At 40.6% G+C, this 21,101-nt stretch overlaps 2 protein-coding genes across 7 annotated transcripts in view; both read left to right on the top strand.

Annotated features, from left to right (window-relative positions):
- The window catches only part of LOC141753959 (zinc finger MYM-type protein 4-like), a 42,081-nt gene extending 32,527 nt beyond the window's left edge, over positions 1–9,554 (top strand). For all 4 annotated transcript variants that reach the window (XM_074612669.1, XM_074612668.1, XM_074612670.1 and 1 more), the window contains exons 18-27: positions 1,352–1,464; positions 1,650–1,875; positions 2,963–3,193; positions 3,398–3,507; positions 3,641–3,818; positions 4,058–4,209; positions 5,367–5,481; positions 5,608–5,856; positions 7,059–7,185; positions 8,148–9,554. In XM_074612669.1, the coding sequence (XP_074468770.1) occupies positions 1,352–1,464; positions 1,650–1,875; positions 2,963–3,193; positions 3,398–3,507; positions 3,641–3,818; positions 4,058–4,209; positions 5,367–5,481; positions 5,608–5,856; positions 7,059–7,185; positions 8,148–8,388 (1,742 nt within the window). In that variant the 3' untranslated portion in view covers positions 8,389–9,554. The remainder of the gene's footprint in view (positions 1–1,351; positions 1,465–1,649; positions 1,876–2,962; positions 3,194–3,397; positions 3,508–3,640; positions 3,819–4,057; positions 4,210–5,366; positions 5,482–5,607; positions 5,857–7,058; positions 7,186–8,147) is intronic.
- A 285-nt stretch (positions 9,555–9,839) lies between these two features.
- The window catches only part of LOC141753956 (uncharacterized), a 56,786-nt gene continuing 45,524 nt past the window's right edge, over positions 9,840–21,101 (top strand). For 2 of the 3 annotated variants that reach the window (XM_074612662.1, XM_074612660.1), the window contains exons 1-10: positions 9,840–9,988; positions 10,737–10,850; positions 11,508–11,667; positions 11,773–11,965; positions 13,939–14,010; positions 14,901–16,737; positions 16,833–16,925; positions 17,942–18,055; positions 18,229–18,385; positions 19,701–19,893. In XM_074612662.1, coding sequence (XP_074468763.1) covers positions 10,742–10,850; positions 11,508–11,667; positions 11,773–11,965; positions 13,939–14,010; positions 14,901–16,737; positions 16,833–16,925; positions 17,942–18,055; positions 18,229–18,385; positions 19,701–19,893 — 2,928 coding nt within the window. In that variant the 5' untranslated portion in view covers positions 9,840–9,988; positions 10,737–10,741. The remainder of the gene's footprint in view (positions 9,989–10,736; positions 10,851–11,507; positions 11,668–11,772; positions 11,966–13,938; positions 14,011–14,900; positions 16,738–16,832; positions 16,926–17,941; positions 18,056–18,228; positions 18,386–19,700; positions 19,894–21,101) is intronic. The other variant, XM_074612661.1, reaches the window with a different exon arrangement.

Raw genomic sequence — 21,101 nt, 5'->3', positions numbered from 1 at the left:
TATACACCGATCAGCCATAACATTAAGACCACTGACAGGTGAAGTGAGTAACATTGATTATATCGTTACAATGGCACCTGGTAGTGGGGGGGATATATTAGACAGCAAGTGAACATTTTGAACTTTGTGTTGGAAGCAGAAAAAAATGGGCCAGCGTAAGGATGTGAGCGACTTTGACGAGGGCCAGATAGTGATGACTAGACGACTGGGTCAGAGCATCTCCAGAACTGCAGCTCTTGTGGGATGTTCCCGGTCTGCAGTGGTCAGGACCTACCAAAAGTGGTCCAAGGAAGGAAAACCAGTAAACCGGAGACAGGGTCAGACCCGAGGCTCCTTGATGCACGTGGGGAGCGAAGGCTGGCCCGTGTTTTCCGATCCAATAGAAGAGCTACTGGAGCTCAGATTGCTGATAAAGTTAATGCTGGTTCCAATAGAAAGGCGTACGTGCGTGCGTGTAAATATAATGGTATTTTGTTAGATACTTCTGGCTCAACTGGTGAACATAATTAAAAAAAATTCCAACCATTTAGATTTCCTGTTTCTTATTGTGGTGGTACATATTCATTTTTCTTTTTTTCCCTTTGAAAACATCAAGCAAAATGTTGTTCTTTAGATTAGGGACTGATGATTCGCTACCAAGTTGATGTCAAAATTTGGAAAACGTGACGGTACTCGTTTTTCTACAGTACCGGAGATCAGGCCTCGAGACTAACAGCGTTTCCCTGATAATGCTACACTGTGAACAACCAATCTGTGTTGAAATCGGCAAGAGGGGGAACAAGTAACGTTAGTTGTTAGCAGCCGCTAACCTGCTTGGCTAAATACCGGAGCTGACAGCTAACGTTACAGGAGGTTGCATTGAGTTACATTATGATGCTCTATCTATGAAGTTCTATCCAAAAATTTGTATTGGGCAAAGGTACATTTTAACGTTATCATGATGTATTCAAATGTAAGCTTGTAAAATTGTATATTTGGTGACAAACTCGAGGTAGATCATCAGGGATTAATAATACATTTACAAAAACTAGTATGCAAACGGTAATAAAGGGAGTGGATGTTGAAGTACATGGGATTTATTGTTTGTTTTTGTTTTTTACCATGGTAACGAATTGGAAATCAAGAGTCGCGGAATTTTACTGGTATTGGTATCGACTAATAAATTTCTGGTACGGCGACATCCCTTCTTTAGAGTCCACAATCATATCAGCACAATCTTTGAATGTGCTGGCCCTTAAAGTTTGTATTCTATATTTACATATCTCGACTAAAGACTTGCTTATGTTGAAACATTTACTCAGTTGTACACCTTCACAATTATGGAACTTTTTTCTTTTCCCCCTCTCTATAGATGACATCTTCCCTAAAATCATGGTTGTTCCTGTCCCAGTGCCGGTGTATATTCCTGTACCCATGAACATGTACAGCCAGTGTACTCCTAGACCTGTGGGCCTGCCATTACCGGTATGTCAAACACTACTACCACCTCTGGTTCTTGATTCTCTGAAGTATGAAATCAGATCAAAAATGGATCATCTCATTATCATGATTACATGATGAAATACTGTACCTATATTAGACAACAGCATCCTCATCCTCCTCATTACAGACCCTCATAGGCTGTTGTATTCTTACTCTGTCTACCACAGGTGCCTATACCCATGTTCCTTCCTGTGACGATGGACAGCGCTGAACGCATTATGGAAACCATCCAGGAGATCAAGGAAAAGATCCCGTCTGACCCCTTCGAGGCAGAGCTCATCCTCATGGCTGAGATGGTTGCAGAACAAAATGAGAAGAATGAGAAAGAGGAGAGACCAAAGGAGAAAGTGGTGGAGAAAGAGAGAGGGAGACAAGAAGCAACTGCTCCAGATGGTAAGAGAAACATTTCTAATGTTTTTTGTAACTGTTCAAGGAAACCATGAAAAGAAGAGAGGGAGTGGTTTAAAGGAAACCGGACAAACAATCATGATGAAGGTAAAACATATCCTAACCCTGTTTTTGGTTTCAGAATGAGAAAAAAATATTATGAAGAAACAGATTTCCTCTAACATGACATTGATTTAGCGGAAGAACTCAAAGAACATAAAACTGTCAGTTCGTCAGCATTCATTCCAGTGTATGGAAAAGAGAGTAAAACTGACCAGAGGACAGAAAACCCTGTATGTTTGTACAGTAGGGCTGTGCTGACCGACGCTCATGTCAACAACTGACAATTCAAGAGACATCGCTCTGATGCTTACCACATGTTTCAGAGGATTTTTGGTCAAAAGCAAAAGCCATAGAGGTGATTGGGGCGTTTGTGCGCATTAGGGGTGTCACGATTTTGATTCTTAATCGGAAATCTATCGAAATTCTCGACCATCGGAATCAATAGCAGGATTTTTGATTGTTATTTTTCTCTTCTTTTTTTCTGAAACCAATGATCTGTTGATCTTTACCAATCGAGAATCCATAGTCTAACAATGGCATGTTTGAATCGAATCGAATCGTGATCTTAAAATCAAAAGTCAAATGGAAATGTGGATTTGGAGAATCGTGACATTCCTAGTGCACATAAGGAGGCACACCCACGCTCTCTTAAGCAGCAATGTACAGCGTGCTAACCTCAAAAACCCAATTTATAGCTATCGTTGCTAGCTAGGCTCCTTACATGCTTGCTGATAACTTATTTGAAGAGTTAGAGATTGACAACGTTGTGTTAAGAACATCGATACCAGCAGACTAGCTGATCAGAGTTAACTTCAGTGCATCAGTTTTAGATCAATTTGTGCAGAAGTGTTCATGATGCCAACCATTCGTGAACTCTGGGTTTTGATTCAGTGTTTGCACGGAGAGGCTATTTACAGCCTTTCACTCTTTCAACATTACATCAAATGATTTCCCGCTTATTGAGTAGGTTTTTAATATGAGTAAAGTTTATTACACTGGATGACGAGTTCTTCTCCTGCTTATTTCACAGACCACGGCAGTAACTACAGTGACGACTTGGACACAGACGACTTGGCCAGTTTCCTCAACAACTGGGAGGACCCCTCCACTGACGCAGGTCTCCAGTCTCCCAGTCGACCGTACGGCCAGGAGAAGCTCAACACCATTCTAGACATTCCTGTGGGTATGACCAATGAGCCTTACTCCGAACCTCCGCCTGCAGCTCCGCCTCCCATGGACATCGAAGCTGACTTCACTATCGGTGAGGAGATGAGATGTACACATCTATGTGCATGATGCAACAACATATTAGTTTTATCTCCACCTTGACCTGCACCGTGCGTGGGCGTATGTGTGTGTGCTGTTTCAGTACCCATCCTTACCTTGACCTGTGTTCAAAGAGTTTAGTTGAAATGTTGCATGTGTGATCAGCTTGATCTGATGTTTCATGTGGTGTCATTGCCAGAAACTCTGGAGAGGATGGCGCGGTTGAGAGAGCAGCCCCGGGGATCCCCAAGCCCTCCGCCTGACGCTCCACGACGACGACAAGCTCACAGGAAAGCCCGAGAAAAGAAGGTAACCGTCTAGATCTGATTGTACTTGCACAAAACTAATTTGTAGTTGGGACACTGGGCATACCTACCATGTGGCAGGTTGTCTCACCCCGACCATAACCATGATGCAACCTCCTCTCTCTCCTCTGCCTAAGGGTCGTAAGTCACAGCGGTCTTCTAAGGCAGCTGAAGCGTCGGCTCAAAAAGGCTCTGTCGGCAAGGCCATGACTGGAGACGTCCCAAAACTGAAGAGTCATTATGGAGTTGATGCCTGGAAGCGATGGATCCAGTGGAGGCAAACTCAACCCAACCTGGAGAAGCCTCGCTTCGGTTGTAAGTCTGGATGTACCGTAAATACCAATAAAGCCCACCTTGATAGTTCAATTACTTGATCCAAGATTAGGTACTTATTAGGGCTGTCAAAGTTAATGCAATAATAACACGTTAACGCAATCATGCGATTAATCGTGATTAAATGTTTGAATCGATTGACAGCCCTAATTAGTAGTTTTGTGTAAAATGTGACTTTTTTTAACCTTTGATAATATGGACTCCTTTATGTCTTGATTCAGCTCGTCCCATGGAGTTGAAGGAGGATGTTCTTCGCTGTACCACTGCTGAGCTGAGCTACGGCCTCTGTTGCTTCATCACTGAGGTGAAACGACCCAATGGAGAGCCGTACTCCTCCGACAGTCTGTTCTACCTCTGCCTCGGCATTCAACAGGCAAGACACTTTTCTCTTTAAATGTGCACGTGGCACATATTCACAGTCATTAGTAGCCTACATCAATTCATTTGAATTAATTTACAAACCCCTGGACTTTAACCCTCTGAGACCCACAAAAGACCCAATTTAGTCTTTTTTAGGGAGGTCCAGGGGGTCTTTAGGGGGAGATAGCAGGTCAACAGTAGATGTCACATAGAAGTGGTGTACATCATCTGAAATCTGGGAGCCTGAAGATTAATCTGAGATGCAGCTGAGCACTGTGTGTCAAGTTGTTCTAGTCATAAATCAGAAATAAACATTAATTAATTAATTATTTAAAAGGAATTGTAAAAGTGTATAAGGATTTAGAACATTATGATAGAAGTATATGATTCCCATCCCCATGCTCTATTATGTCTCATAAGTTGTTGCCGCAATTTTTGGGTTGATATCATTTGTTACACAGGTTTGGTGCTAAATTTAACCATTTTTTACCACTGGAGAATTGATAAAAATGATCAATAATCCCTCCAAAATACCACATTAAAACACCAAGACCTTGAGGAACACCATAGAAGAAGCCATGCTGTGATTTGGTATCAAAAACAGAACAGAGTGTCAGTAGTTTTCAATAATATCTTCTAATACTGTGCACATATCGCCAAGTATGATTTTAGTTTTCATGTAGTTTTTGTATGTAAAATTGCAGCAGTGAACATGACACACTGCGGTGACCGCCACACACACACTGCCTTCTCCAGTCACCAGCCTACGTGACCTGCCACCTCTGGAAACTCCCTAGAAACTATTAAGCTAACTGTTTCGATCCAAAACAAAGACTGATTTAGCAACTGCATGGCTTATTTCTCGGATAAAATGTTTTCAAAAACACATTTGGGTGAACTATTTTCCTGACATAAGAGGAGAAAGTTTCCAAACGAGCCGCCTTGTTAGTTCTGGTTTGGAAGGCCAATGAGGAAACTCCAACACTTGGCTGACCAATCCTGTAACTTCATCACTCAGTCAGTGACAGACTTTTGTGTTTTTGGGGCTGGCCCTCTGCGGTCCAGCCAAAAAGACGTGCATCAGCTAATATGCTAAAGTGAAATAAATGACAGCTACTCTCGTTATTGGCATTGCTTGTTATGACTCTGTTACCTTCTGTCTCTCTGCAGTACCTGTTTGAGAACGGTCGTGTGGAGAACATATTCATGGATCGGTTCTACAACAAGTTCTCCACTGAGTTCAATAATATGCTGAGAGGGTTCAAACCCTCAATCACAGCAAATGGTGAGTTAAACATTTGCAATTTGATTCTGTCAATATTTCAGTTTGTCTTCTTGTCAGTCCGTTTTACACCAACAAACCCACATTTGACCAGATTTCTAACAGGTCTCTCCCTCCTTCTCTCTGCAGGTTATATCCATTCCCGTGTGGAGGAGGAGTTTCTGTGGGACTGTAAACAGTTGGGGGCGTACTCCCCCATCGTCCTCCTCAACACCCTGCTCTTCTTCTGCTGCAAGTACTTTGGCTTCACCACGGTGGAGCAGCACCGCCAGCTGTCTTTCGCCCACGTCATGCGCTGCACTAAAACCAACCAGAACAACACCAAGACCACCTTCCTGCGCTTCTACCCGCCAATATCCATAAACGAGGCTGAGTCAGGTACCAGTATGGCTGAGGGTCAAAGTGAAGTACCTATTTGTTCCGTACCAACATGTTGTTATAACATATTTTAGGATATTAATACAAGGGCTGTCAAAGTTAATTGGATGATAATGTTTTAACGCAAATTCGTTTTAATGGCACTAAGTTGTTAAACGCATTAACACAACTGCGGGAAATAATTTGGATCGTATCCAACGACTGCACTGTATGAATTGCCTTCAAGAGCCGCCACCGTATTGAAGATATACAACTTGTATGAAGACCAGAAAGCGAAAGCAGTGGGGAGTCGGGACAGACTATGACAGTTGCGCTCATTAGACTTTTTGACTCCACTCAGCAGTCACAGTCACAGTCACCTCGGGGTGACAGCGCATTATTTTGACCAGCAGTGGGAACTTCGGTCGCTGCCAGGTCCTACACACTTGTTCCTTTAAACACACTGCAGACAGTATTATTTTCTGTAAAAGTAAAGTAAATTCTCACCAGGGATATTTCATTTCTTTATCTGTGTCTATTATTTGGTGTGTTAAAGCTGGGGTTGGTAATCTTGAGAAACTAGAAAGAGTACGCTAGATTTAAAAAAAAAAAAAAAAGCAGCACTAGATCCAAAAGTCCCTAAATCTAGCGAGAAAGTCAACAAGTCTGCAACACTGACAGTCCGTCCCTTCAGGTCTCCCTCCAAAGCCACTCCCCCAAAATTATCATTATGAACACAAACATATCATAATGAACGTAAACAATGAAACATGGCTGTCAAGCTAGCCACTTGTGAAAGACGCAATACAGGCAGGTAGCCCGTCCAGTCATTTCATTCGGCCCGAATGAAATGATTACCATTTTTTTTCTAATTTTTTTGTCGGATTTATTGATTTGATTTGATGAGAATTTCAACAAATACAACAAAAAATGGTTTTGAAGAAGTCTACCAACCCTAGCTTTAAAATATTGAATCAAGTGCAAGCTTATTAAACAGTGCGACTGCTACACCAGGCAGTGGAGTAGAAGTCACAGAAATATGAGCTTCTATGTTGTTGCACCGTACATTCACATAACAGGAAAGCACCTTAGTGTTTTTCCAAAAGTAGTTTTCATTTACAGTGTTTTTAACCAGCAGTTCAGTGTTAAATTGTGCTTCCACTAAAGTTAACTGAAATGTTTTCATATTAAAAATGGTGTAAATGTGTTTGTCCCCTCTTCAGATCCAGAGGTTCCTGCGAAGAAGCGTAAGGAGGAGGAGAGTAAAGAGGATATTCTGGAGATGATGGAGAACATAGAGAACCCTCTCCGCTGTCCAGTCAGACTCTACGAGTTCTACCTCTCCAAGTGGTAAGTTTAGTACCACACTGAACTACTTGTAGTGACCAAGTGTTCATATGGGCACCTGACTGTTGTTTAAAGACCGACTTGAAAAATAGTGAAACTATCCTTTTAATGCAGTGGTTCCCAACCTGGGGTCCGGGCTGCCCTTAGGGGGGGGTGGCAAAGATCACAGGGGGTGCGCCAGGATTTGTCTGCTCTGAGGTTGTCAAAATTAGATTTGCTCATGTATAACTAAAATCATAATAACACACTTACTGCTTAATTTATACAACAGTCTGTATACAAAACTATTAAAAAAGATCATTTTTAACCTAGCAAAATCTAACAACATATTCTGCTTCAATCCATATTTGTTGGCGTTTAGCCTTTCAAAAACAACATTTTTCACTGCGGTCAAAAACCTATGCTTTCCCGCTTGACGCAGACAAACGGGGGGGGGGGGGAGGGGTCTAGCAGCAATCTTACAACGCCATAAATTAACTTTATTTAACCACAATAACAAAAAATCTATTTTGGCTCTAATGCCATCATAGTAAATTAATGAAGTCATTACAAACAAATATTATGTATCTGCAGTCGCTTGGCGAATCCGTCAAGAAGTTATCACTTTATTTATGTTGACGAAATGTTCTATTCATTAAAGAAAATTGATTTAATAAAAAAAAAGATTAAATCATTTAATACACTGAATCACTTTATTCAATTTGAGAATTTTGTTTGAGGAGGGGGGGGCTCAGCTTTTCATAGATACAAGTAGGGGGCGCTTAAAGGATAATAGGTTGGGAACCACTGCTTTAATGTGTGTCTAATGTTTACATTGCTAAGAATTTAAATCTGTTGACCGTCTTGCCCAGCCAAATTACTTTATGGTGTTTCAGTCAAAGACAAAAGTGAAAACTTAGTGCTGCATGTTGGTCTCCTTTATCCTCTGGTCACCACGTTGACATTAACAACTGTCTTCCATCCAGCTCGGAGTCAGTCAAGCAGCGCACCAACCTGTTCTACCTTCACCCCGAGCGCTGCTGCGTCCCCAACAGCCCCCTGTGGTTCTCCTCCTCCCCTCTGGACGACAGCGCCATGGAGGGCATGCTCATCCGCATCCTCACCGTCAGAGAGCTGCATCTTCGGACCAGCGGAGGTACGGAGCAGAAGACACCCGATGATCCACCATTTATACCTGACGAGGAGGAAGACGGGGATTCAGAGTGATTGGGAGCAGAAGTGACCTTTCATCGGCGTAGCAGCTTGTGGTGTAAATGTTTGTAGATAAACTGAAATGTTCATTTAAACATGGCCCAATAAACAGAAATGGACAGAATACATCTCTCACATGTGTAACTATAATGTGCAGAAGTGAAAAGAAAGTCATACTTCCTAAACCACATGCTCTGTAGGTGGGACTTTGGAAGTGAGATACAAGACTCAGCTCAGCATTCAGACTGTTAACTACTGCTCCGCAGGACACATAGCTGTTGGATAATGCTACTTTTTTTTCCTTCCACGTTGATTCCTACAATTATTGTGCAAATTGGATTTAAGTTTGTTTTTTTTGTCCTTGTTTAAAAGACCTACAATGAAAAGACAAACTGAAAACAGCTTTGTGATGTAGAAGTAAATCACAAATCATCTTGTTGAGTGACAAATCTGCAGTATAGTTAGATTTTCAACAATGCATCAATGCCATGATTTGGTGTCAGTCGAAGAGCACATGCTTATTTCCAGGCCCAACATTTTTTATACCCTGAGGATTGTTGGAAAGTCATTCTCGGAAATCTAGGAAATACACTTCCTAACAGGAATTCCTGGAATAGGAAATCACATATTTGATTATACCAAAGTGTGACATGACAGGTTTCTTTTCTTTATATCTGCTGGCATAATCAATGTTCCAGAGTCTTCTCCAACTTGCCATGGTAAAATGTGAAAGACTTAATTAATCAGATAATCTGATTTTGAAAGGTCTGGTCACTTGATTGTGAGATTGTTTTCTATATTTCCTTTTGCCCCATCAATAGAAATGGACAGACTTTGATCACCAGTGTCCAAATGATGGGATTAAAAAATGTTTTTGGAATTGATTTGAATACGTTTAAGAAAATTCTGTCTTTGAATTTACCACTGATTAAAAAAGGCTGGCAACTTTCATGGTATTTGGACAAAACACAATTTTTTCCTTTTTTGGGCCAACTTTCATCCAAGCATCCACTAGACATTAACTTTTTGCATAACCATAACCCTGGTGTAAAATACAAAAGAAATACTGTCCCTTCATGTATATCTTGGTTATATTAACCCCCAGTCCTTTAAGTATGGCTGCCAATGTTCTGAGTATTTTCTATTGTATGTTGTTTTTGAATAAAAACATTTCAAACGTAGTTGTTTTATGAGAACAGTAAGGGGTTTAAGTTATTGACACGTGTGAGCTTGAATGTGGGGACCGGTGAGGTGAAAACACTTTTTCTGTGTATATCTTCATAAACCACACAGGCCATGGTCGTATCTAGAAGGGAGCCCGCAAGTTGCCTAACTATTCCAGATCAATGCCTAACCATAACTCTCGAGAGTTTTCCACACTTTGCTGGCTCCCTTGTAGCTACTACCTCATGTTGGTGTTTCACCACCGGTGATTGGCTGCTTCTAGAGTCAGTCAGTGACGTTACAATCAGTGATTGGCTGGAGTTGCCGCCGCTCCATAACGCAGCGTTCTCGTCACGGCGTCTGGAAAGAGGACGGAAAGGAAAGATGGCTGCCACTGTGTTAGCCACATCTGTACACCTTCTTGCTTCTACTGTGGGATATTGAAGCAAAGGTAAACGTGTTTAAAAGATATATTTATTGAAACGACATGTTTTTAAGTCAAAAGCAGTGGGTAAAGGGTCATCAAAGCATTGACATTACTATGCACCACCTACTAGTTAGTGTTAGCATGCTAGAGAGGCATGTGTGTGCAGGAGGAAGTAAACAACAGACTCATAACAGACTCATAACAGACAGACAGCTACTGTAGCTGCACTGGTGTCTTACTGTTTATGCTCATAGTTGCAACACTCATTTCCGTTCATACATACACACAGACTGCCTGTGTTTACAGACTTGGCAGCTAATGCAGATAGGAAATACGTTTTATTTCACTTGACTTTCCTGACAGTAGAGTTGCAGATAATTATTAATCTGTGTTTGTACCAGTCTTAAACATACAACTTTGCCTCTGTTATTGTAATAAAGAAAAAGCTGTAATCTCGATACATACATACATACAGACATAAAGTTTGTTATATGTGTTTTATAACGTGTGTTGTAAGATGTGTTTTTCAGATTTGTAGCAGTGTTTCATATACTGTAAGGAAAGACACCTGTTAGCCTCCAAGGGGGGTTTTGGTTGTCTAACTAACCTGTTGCTTTAAAGCAGTGTTGAATGTGTAAATCAGCTAGTGATTTTAAATACTTAACATTCAGCAAAAAATCTTTATTGTCTGCCTTATATTTACCAAGAACAGTGTGCTCAGCAGATCTCATATCACCCAAAGTTAATTTAGTATCTTTGGACATTTTCCCAGCTGTCATGGAGAAGCAGAGAAGGCAGCTGACTCCAGAGCAAGATGCCCTGGAGCACATAGTTGCTTGCAGAGACAAACCCTTCCTGGAGGAAAGGTTTATAGACTCCTTTAAAGGTAGGAGGTACATTTCTGATAGCGGTCTAGATATTAATATTGACAGGATATCTGGTATTATTTGACAAAAGGTTAGTCCTTTTGAGCCCTTTTTCTGTTATGAAGATGTGAATGATTCAAAACAGAATGTTAGAGGGGGAGTCGGAGTGAAATAAGTGCCTGCCATCGAAGATGTACGAAGCTAAACATTGGTGCTTTATAATCAAGTAATTCAATGTTTTTATAGACCGAGACAAGCACTGGTATTCACAACTGGTATTGTCAACTTAAATGTACAAGCCCATGGGCTTGTACATTTAAGTTGACAATAGTATAATATACTTGCAAGTATAATATATAAATATACTTACAAGTGAGTGTATATGCATATACACTCACTTGTAAGTATATTTCTGTTCTTTAGGAGTTAAAGTAAGACGTTCTTGGAAAATGTACGATAACCCAGTTTAGAGTCAAACAAGGCAGACTGACGGGAAATTAGAATTTCTGCATAGTAAAGATTAAAAAAAAAACTTTTACATGTTATTTAAGTGCCAAGAGGACATATGTCTCAATGTGAAAATATATTTGTTTGAAAGTAAAACAATGGTCGTGGTCATGCAAATTGGTCATTATTACACTGTACTAATGTCTTCATGTTAATCTTTGCTTTCCTAGGGAGAGGAGTGTTCACCCACAAAGCTATTGAACCATCCATGTTTGTTGTTGAATATCGGGGGAACATCTTTTCTCACAAAGACGCAACACCTAAGAAGAAATGTGGTGATACTCTGAATGATTTTTTGTTTCAGTTTTCATGGAAAGGAGCACAGTGGTGGTACGTTTTGTCAGAAAGAGACCTGGTTCGGTTATTAAATCAACATGGTTAAGTGCAGTCATTTTAAGAGTTGTTTAAGTTTCATTAAGAGTATTCTGCTTGCAGCGTTGATGCCTCGAAAGAGGACAGGACCCTAGGACGACTCGTGAATGACGATCACATAAGACCCAACTGTGAAATGAAGAAGATCTTCTGTGAGGGAAAACCACACCTGTGCCTGTTTGCAGTTACAGAAATATCTCCGGGCGAGGAGATAACTTACAACTATGGGGACTCATCTTACCCGTGGCGATCAAAGGTAAGTTTGTGTTATAGAAGGAGCCTTGCTTTTGATTTTTGCACTAGAATTACAGTCACTTGCCAGTTTATTAGGTACGCCTAGCAAAAACTTATGCAGTCCTGTAATAAATCCTCCAGATTATGGTTATAATGTTCAGTTTTTGTTGAAATTGTTTTAGAGAGAGCCTACTCTCATTGATATAAATGGGGGGGACAAATATAATACAAAAGTAATACATAAATGGATAAAATAAAATATAATAAACTGGCAACTGAGTGTATGCCATGTGTTAGATGTAAGGTTTTGACTTGGGACAGTTTCCAGGCCTACCGCTCTGTATTTAGAGTGAAAGCCATCCCAGTCGTAAATCTAGAATGGCTGTAGTCATACTGGCAACCGTGTGCCATGTTCATTTTTGATCCTGCTGGGAACTGTCATCACTTAATCATCATAGCTCTTTCTGGGACATCCTAACACACATCATATAGCTATTTAGAGGGACTCTGTAAAAATCAGATATTGCTTGTTAACAGTGACACCTGTGGCCGTTAAGTCAACGACAGCATCCTGTTGCTCGCGCTTATACTCGTACTACTGATACACACGAAACTGAACGTGATTGACAGGCATCATGTTGATTTAATGTCAGCAACATTAGCAGCTAAATCGTTAATATCACTATACGTATATTTCACCTGCTTGGCAGTAATGTTAGCTGACCAAACGAAGGTCCCTCCATGAATGGAAGGCCCGGCCGATGTTGATCCTAGTGTTAACTTTTCTTGCTTCAGCCTCTCAACCGTAGTCAGAAGGAACAGGGGAGACACCGTAGTTTAGGTCTCCTGGAGGCAACGTTACTCGCTCCGGAGTTAACCCCTCCCCCCCCCCCCCCTTGAGGAGCTGCAGCATTTGTTTCTGCACAAATTATAACTGCCACTGAACATTCACCTGATATTCTCAAAGCTAAACTAACTCTCTTCTGCTCCGCTGCTCGCTCGATTTCTCACACACTCGCCGCCGCTCTTTCTCTCTTGCTTCCCCACTCACTTCCCACGTGCACACACACTCCCACAACACTAGTTTTTCTCCGACGTCGGTCACATTCCTGTTTTTTAAGATGGGCTTCACCAGATATAACTTTGTTTTTTTGTGCTTTCGTGGAGTTTGTGTTGGAGTCTGAGTTGTGGTGGCGGATGGTCGTTTGTTGCCATTTGCGGACTCCATTTCTAACCGAACGTTAGCTATGGTTGCACACTGTTAGCCCTGTAAGCGGAGCTGAAAATAAAGGCACTCCCGAGCGTCATGACATGACATGCATTGGAATTCCCCGGTAAAACGGCCGGCATTCTACAGGCTGATAGAGGAAACCCAGAAAGTTGCGGAAAGTCTCATTTTTTAGGTTAGATTACAACCTGCTCACACATTGGCAATAAAAAAACGATTAAAATACATTTGTATGTGTAAAAACTTACAAACAGTCCCTTAAGTTGTGCTGTCTGCTCATTCAGACAATCTCATAACTGTCTCTGTCCAGTTTGTCTTGATTGACAAAAGGGTCCGACTTTGTGATGAAAAATATATAAGACCAAAATGAAAATAAAATGGTCTTTGGGACAAGTGTGCATTTTGAAATAAGAATTGTTAGCTTGATGAAAAATGGCCTGCAATAAATATTAATTGTGGAAAGAAGCAGGATACAATAACATTAAATTATAATGAACAAAATGTTAAGAATATATTGGATTATCTACAATTTCATGGTTTTACTATATATTTTGTCTGTATTTATTCAAGTGATTAATTAATTTAGTCATTAAATATTAATGTTGGACACTTGGGGCCTCCATACATCTCACCTACACAGCAGGTATAATGTGTAGTATTATTTTAATTAAGGCAGTACACAGAGACTCAAATTTGCAGTTTACTATGCAGAAAAATCCAAGTGTCTAATTTCCGCATGACTTTTCTATTGCATTTGACATTTACAGGCGTCCTATGATGGATCGAGTAGTTCGTACTCAGACATTTATGCTACTTCATCAACACCAAGGAATGAAAGGGTATGTAAAAGAAAAATGTCTCGATCGTATTTTTCTGGCCACTCCAGCAAATGAGGCCGGACTGCTGTGTTATGCCTAGTTCACACTACACCACTTTCGCCCTGATTTTCCGCTCCCCGACAAAAGCCCCAGATCAGAGGCAAATTGGTGTTGGCTTGCCACTCACACATCGGAGCTTGAGCGTCATATGTTAATTGCTCAGAGACGCAAGCCTAAAGTCTCGCCGACGCTTGCCGATGCCTCGCAGACACATTCCAGATATCTAGCATGCTAAATATGTGGACCTGTCAAGGACTCCGGCTGCAAGCTACAGCCTATGAGAGCGCAAGACACGAGTTGAGGGGAAACCTGGGGGAGGAGGGGTCGCCTGTAACAATAAAAACACAGAGCAAAGTTATTGTTGCACCTAGAGGAATAAAAAGTAAAAAGAGTGTGGAAACAGGCTATTTTGTAAACACGTGCAAACGATCAGCAATATGTGTCGCGTACGGTATCGCGTCATTTACCGTGTATTTCTCGTGTTTGTTTTTGTTACAAAACATAGTTTGGAGACCTCATCAGGGATTCATCCCGGTGAGAGATGTAGTCTGTGACTTCCTCTCTCCAGTCAGTCATGTAGTGTGAAAACCACAATGACTTCAAGACTCCTGATTACAAGACAGCACGTTGTGTGATGTGAACAGTGCAGCGATCTTGACCACTTTAAAAGTCTTGTAGTGTGAACTTGGCTTTAGCAACATATGCACACTGCTCTCACACACCTCTAAAGTTCACTAATGAACATAAACTGGGCTGTGTGGTAAAGCAGTAGATTGCATGTGTTTCTGTGTGTTTGTGTATAAAGTTATGTGCTGTATGTACTAAATTTCTTGTTTCTACTGTATTTCCAGCTTGAAGACTCGTCGGCTTCCAGCTTTGAAAATTCCTGCTCTGATGATGACAACGAACTAGCTGACAGTGGACCAAGTCATAGCAATGAAATCAACAGTCAGCTGGATTTCAGGGACAACTCACCTTTTGCTTCATACGTTCAGCAGGAAGACGAAGCCGCCTTAAGCTCTGATGAACTCGGCTGGGATGGAGACCACAGCTCCAGCGAGGCTACACCAAACCTCAGAGGCCCTTCTCGCACCAGTAAAAATTACTGTTACGTTTGCGGGAAAGCTGTTGCTAAAATTTCTCGTCATCTTTTAAGGCATGCTGATGAACAGCCTGATATCGCTGAAGCTTTGGCGTTGCCCAAAACCTCCAAGGATCGAAAGAAGTTATTTGACGAATTACGTAACCGGGGAAATTACCAACATAATCAAGAGGTTTTGAAGAACAACAGCGGAGAGTTAAAACTGAGAAGACGACCGAAAACCGCGGTGATCAGTACTAAAACACATGCGCACTGTCCACATTGTAAAGGCATGTATGGACGTAAGAAGATGTGGAGGCATGTAGCCCGCTGTCCTTCTAGGACAACAACAGACTCTGCAACAGGCGACAAGACAAGAGTTTTAGGCGAGTCACCATTCTCCAAAAGAATTCCAGCTGTAGTGTACAAGATGCTATCAGCTATGAAACAAGATGAGATTGCATCCGCAGTTCAAAATGATTTCCTTCTAAGACGGCTGGCACAGTATCTGTCCGAGACGTATGGAAATAATCCACGTAAACACGATTACATCAGACAGAGGCTGCGAGAAATGGGAAGACTTTTGTTAACACTTCATGAAAAGTCCATATTTAGCTTCGAAGATGCTATCAAACCCGAAAACTTCTGCAAAACTGTTGAGGCCGTCAAAGACATCGCATGTTTCGATAAAAAGATGCACAGCTATAACAAGCCAAGTCTTGCTTTGAAATTAGGACATTCACTGAAAAAAATGTGCACCATTGTCCTCACCGGAGCTGATGGCAACGAGCAGACGATGAGAGACGCAAAGACATTCATTAAACTGTGTGAAAAAGAATGGTCTGAACTTGTCTCCCAAACAGCCCTCGCTTCGTTGGGTGGACGAAAAGTAAACAAACCGTCTACCATACCATTCACACGGGATGTTCAGGTGTTCTACAGGTACCTGGAAACAGCATCAGCCTCTGCCAGTGAAAGCCTGAAAAAGTATGAAAGCCCGCAGGTCTACAGTGCACTCTGTAGGGTGACACTGGCACAAACATCCATCTTAAGCAAATGTGCACCTGAGGTTTCAAAAATGACACTGAAGACATTCCAGGAGAGGAACTACTCGACCCAAGTGTTGTCCAAGCACTTCATCAGGATAAATATTGTGGACAGGACTGGCCAAAACGTTGCTGTCTTGTTGACCTCTGAACTTGTCAGTGCAATGACGCTGCTCGTGAACAAGAGAGAAGTATGTGGCGTACACATGGACAATCCTTTCTTATTTGCAAAGCCAAACTCTTCTCCAACAAGCCTCTACCACGGAGCGAACTGCATCAGGGCCTTCTCAAGTCTGTGTCGTGCAAAGAACCCAGAGCATTTCAGGTCGGTGCATCTTCACAAGCACATCGCAAGAGTCTTCCAGATTCTCAACCTGGAGAATGACGAGCTCGATCACCTCGCTAAACTGTTGGGCCATGACATCCGGGCCGACAGGGACTATTATCGGCTGCCAGAGGCAGCTGTGGAACTCGCAAAAATATCGAAACTTCTTCTGGCAATGGAAAAGGGTTCTCTTGAAAGATTCAAAGGAAACTCTCTGGAGGAAATTGAGATTGAGGGTACGTGTCCAGTGTACATGTCTGACCTGCCAGTGGAGACAAATCACTTCTTAAACTACAAATAGACACATGCTATATCTTGCGTTTTATTCCAGATGAATTGGAGCCAGATGTGGAGCAGGGCAACCCTGAAAACTGTGATGCTGAGGAGGACGATGAAGACTCTAATCTTTTACTTCAGCAGAGCGGTGTGTTCCCGTACCCATTTATCTGTAATATTCATACTTTTATTTACAATACTTTGCAGGGACGGCCAAGGACAATGAAGTTTATAATGCACATTGCAACATTGCCTCTTCCTGATTCCCTTTTGGTCAATTTTAATAAAGACAATATTTTTAAATATTTAAAGGTGATATGAATCACTGAAATAAAATAACATAAATAAAATAATTAGGGCTGTCAATCAATTAAAATATTTAATCTCAATTAATCAGAAATTTTTTTTATCTGTTCAAAATGTACGTGTTCAAAAGGGAGATTTGTCATTTGCTAATACTCTTATCAACATGGGAGTGGACGAATATGCTGCTTTTTGCAAATATCTGTATATATTTATTATTTGGAATCAATTAACAACACAAAACAATGACAAATATTGTCCAGAAAGTGTGCTGACTTGACTATGACTTGCCCCAAACTGCATGTGATTATCATAAAGTGGGCATGTCTGTAAAGGGGAGACTCGTGGGTACCCATAGAACCCAATTACATTCACACATTTAGAGTTCAGAGTTCACACATTTTGAGGTCAGAGGTCAAGGGACCCCTTTGAAAATGGCCATGAAAGTTTTACCTCGCCAAAATTGAGTGTAAGTTTGGAGCGTTATTTAGCCTCCTTTGCAATAAGCTAGTATGACATGGTTGGTACCGATAGATTCCTTAGTTTTTTTGTAGTTTCATATGATACCAGCATCTTCACTCTAGCTTAAAAACTGAGCCACTACAACCTAACAATCGCAAGTTTCGTTAATGCGTTAAAGAAATAAGTGCCATTAAAATGAATTTATGCCTTATTATCATGTTAACTTTGACAGCCCTACAAATAATCAATAAATGATGAGGCAATAAATAAATAAATTGCAAGTTCAACACAGGTTGAACACGTTTAAAGTTTTCCAAGATAAACACAAGGTTTTTGTATGACACTAATTTTAGTTTTGTTTATGGATTCATTTTTAATATTTTTGGATAACTCTTCCAGATGCTGCGGAACAACAAGGCAGGCAACAAACTCCTGAGCAAGATGCCCTGGAGCACATAAAGGCTCGCATAGACAAACCCTTCCTGGAGGAAAGGTTTATAGATCCCTTTAAAGGTTCATTTCTTTCATTCTTTTTTATTTAACCCTTTATTTAAAGGTGTGCTTTTTATTATCTAGATGTCTTTTCATAGAGATACCTGTGCACAATATCAAGAGCTATTGATGGGATGGTTGGTCAATAACTGTATCTAATCTATGTGATTGTTTCTTCATTCTTGCTTTTATAGGGAGAGGTGTGGTTACCCATGAATCCATTGAACCATCCGCCTTCGTTGTTGAGTATTGGGGGAACATTTTCTCTCACAGAGAAACTAGGAGAAAGAAGTGTGGTGATACTCTGAACAATTATTTGTTTGACTTCTCATGGAATGGAACAAAGTGGCGGTGAGTTCACTGCTTTTTCTGATTTTTTCATTAAAGGAGGGTAGTTGTTTTTAAATGGTCTATTTGGGCTTTTGTTATAGGGGAAACTTTATAAGATTGAATTATCCAAAACAAGTCTTGACCACCCTCCTCTATGCATGCTGCATGAATTTCTTGTGTGTGTGTGTGCGCAGTAAATTTTCTTTCTCTGTTTTAACTGCACTGCTATGTCTGGTACTTCTTCGTCCTCAATTTCTCTTATTTGTGTACCTGGTTAGCTTAAAGCTTCAGTAGGCAGAATGGTTTTGGCATCATTGGGCAAAAATTCCATAATAACCTTTCAGCATATTGTAATTCAAGTGTTCTGAGAGACAACTAGACTTCTGCTCCTCCTCATGGCTCTGTTTTCAGGATTTAACAATCTAGCCTGTGACGGGAGACTTTGGCCAATCACAGGTCAGTTCAGAGAGAGAGAGAGCGTTCCTATTGGCTGTTCATTCAACGGAGGCAGCTGTCAATCACTCAGAAACTCTGATGAAATGGTCAAACTAGGCAGCGCTGATCAAATATGAATTAATATTCTGTTACTGTAATGCCTATTTCGCTCCTAAGATGTTTTCAGAATCATCTTGTAGTGTACTGTTTAGCTGTAAAATGAGAAAGTTTACTCTGGCTGGTGGGCAGTGCTTGGTGTTTCCTCAACTGATCTCAACATGGCTCCCGGGTCACAAACTTTCTCATTTTACAGCTGAACAGTACACTACAAGATGATTCTGAAAACATTTGAGGAGAGAAATACACATTACAGTAACAAAATATTGATTCATATTTGATCAGCGCTGCCTAGTTTGACCGTTTGATCGGAGTTCGGGAGTGACTGACAGCTGCTCAGAGACGGCAAGGCTCCAGCTCTGCTCTGATTGGTTGTTTTCCTCCGGTCTGTGAAATCTTGCAGATGCCGTTAGGAGCACCAGAGGACACAGAGGAACATGATTTTTTTCAGATTACCTGTTTCATGTACTACTGTCAGGATATAGTGACCGTTTTATAAAAATAACTTTTTTTAATCATATTTGCTCCGACCTGCCTACTCTGTACTTTTATTGTGTATGTCTTTATTGTATTTGTAATTTCAGGACTAAATTAAAAACTAGGGGATTGTCCTTAAATAAACAATAAACACTAAATTGACCAGAGTTATTTTAACATCAGTGCATCTTCAAGAGTGTGAATTTGGAAAAGCTAGGCAGAATGTAGGAGGATGTTAAAGTTATGTATGATATAACAGATATTTTAAGAGTGGTTTAAGTTTCATTAAGAGTATTTTTATTTGCAGCGTTGATGCTGCGAACGAGGACGGGACCCTCGGGAGACTCGCGAATGACAATCACACAAGTCCCAACTGTGAGATGAAGATTATAGTCTATGAGGGCAAACCACACTTGTGTCTGTTCGCAGTGACAGAAATATCTCCGGGTGAGGAGATAACGTACAACTACGGGGACTCATCTTACCCGTGGCGCTCAAGGGTAGGTTTATTTTCTGTCATGGATTTTCATTGATTACTCAAGTGTATCTATTGACATCTATTGCAGACATGTCTACAAATCTTTTCACTGTTCTGCCCTCCTCTGTTTATGACAAAATATTAGACAATGGTCTTTATATATTGACATCCAATACACCTCAATAATGACCTTACATTTGAATCAAAATATCCCTAAAATATTGTCATTGTACATATTGTTAACAAAAACTGAACCTTATAAGCATTGCCAATGTAATATGTATAACACATCAGTTTGCAATTAATTCATTCAAATTAATCACACATTTTTTTTATCCGTTCAAAATGTACCTTAAGGGGAGATTTATCAAGTATGTAATACTCTTAACAACATATTTGGGCAAATATTGCTTGCTTTATGCAAATGTGTGTATATACTTATTGGAAATCAGTTAACAACACAAAACAATTGGTCAATTTTAATAAAGACGATTCTTTCAAATATTATAAATAATAACATAAATCAAATGTCAATCGATTAAAATATTTAATCGCAATTAATCAGACATTTTTTATCTGTTCAAAATGTACGTGTTCAAAAGGGAGATTTGTCATTTGCTAATTCTCTTATCAACATGGGAGTGGACAAATATGCAGCTTTATGCAAATGTATGTATATATTTATTATTGGAAATCAATTAACAACACAAAACAATGACAAATATGTCCAGAAACCCTCACAGGTACTGCATTTAGCATAAAACAATATGCTCAAATCATAACATGGCAAACTGCAGCCCAACAGGCAACAACAGCTGTCAGTGTGTCAGTGTGCTGACTTGACTATGACTTGCCCCAAACTGCATGTGATTATCATAAAGTGGGCATGACTGTAAAGGGGAGACTCGTGGGTACCCATAGAACCCATTTACATTCACTGATCTTGAGGTCAGAGGTCAAGGGACCCCTTTGAAAATGGCCATGACAGTTTTTCTTCGCCAAAATTGAGCGTAACTTTGGAGAGTTATTTAACCTCCTTCGCGACAGCAGGCAGCTGCAGACAGCTAGTACGACATGGTTGGTACCGATGGATTCCTTAGGTTTTCTAAGTTCATATGCTCCAGTATCTTCACTCTAGCTTAAAACTGAGCCCGCTACAACCTAAAAATTGTAAGTTGCGTTAATGCGTTAAAGAAATTAGTGGCATTGAAACAAATTTGTGTTAACGCA

The sequence above is a fragment of the Sebastes fasciatus genome, chromosome 17 (assembly GCF_043250625.1).
Source record: "Sebastes fasciatus isolate fSebFas1 chromosome 17, fSebFas1.pri, whole genome shotgun sequence".
NCBI classification, from domain to species: domain Eukaryota; kingdom Metazoa; phylum Chordata; class Actinopteri; order Perciformes; family Sebastidae; genus Sebastes; species Sebastes fasciatus.
Note: the sequence above shows the minus strand (reverse complement) of the source record. Positions and strands in the feature narration are given on the sequence as shown.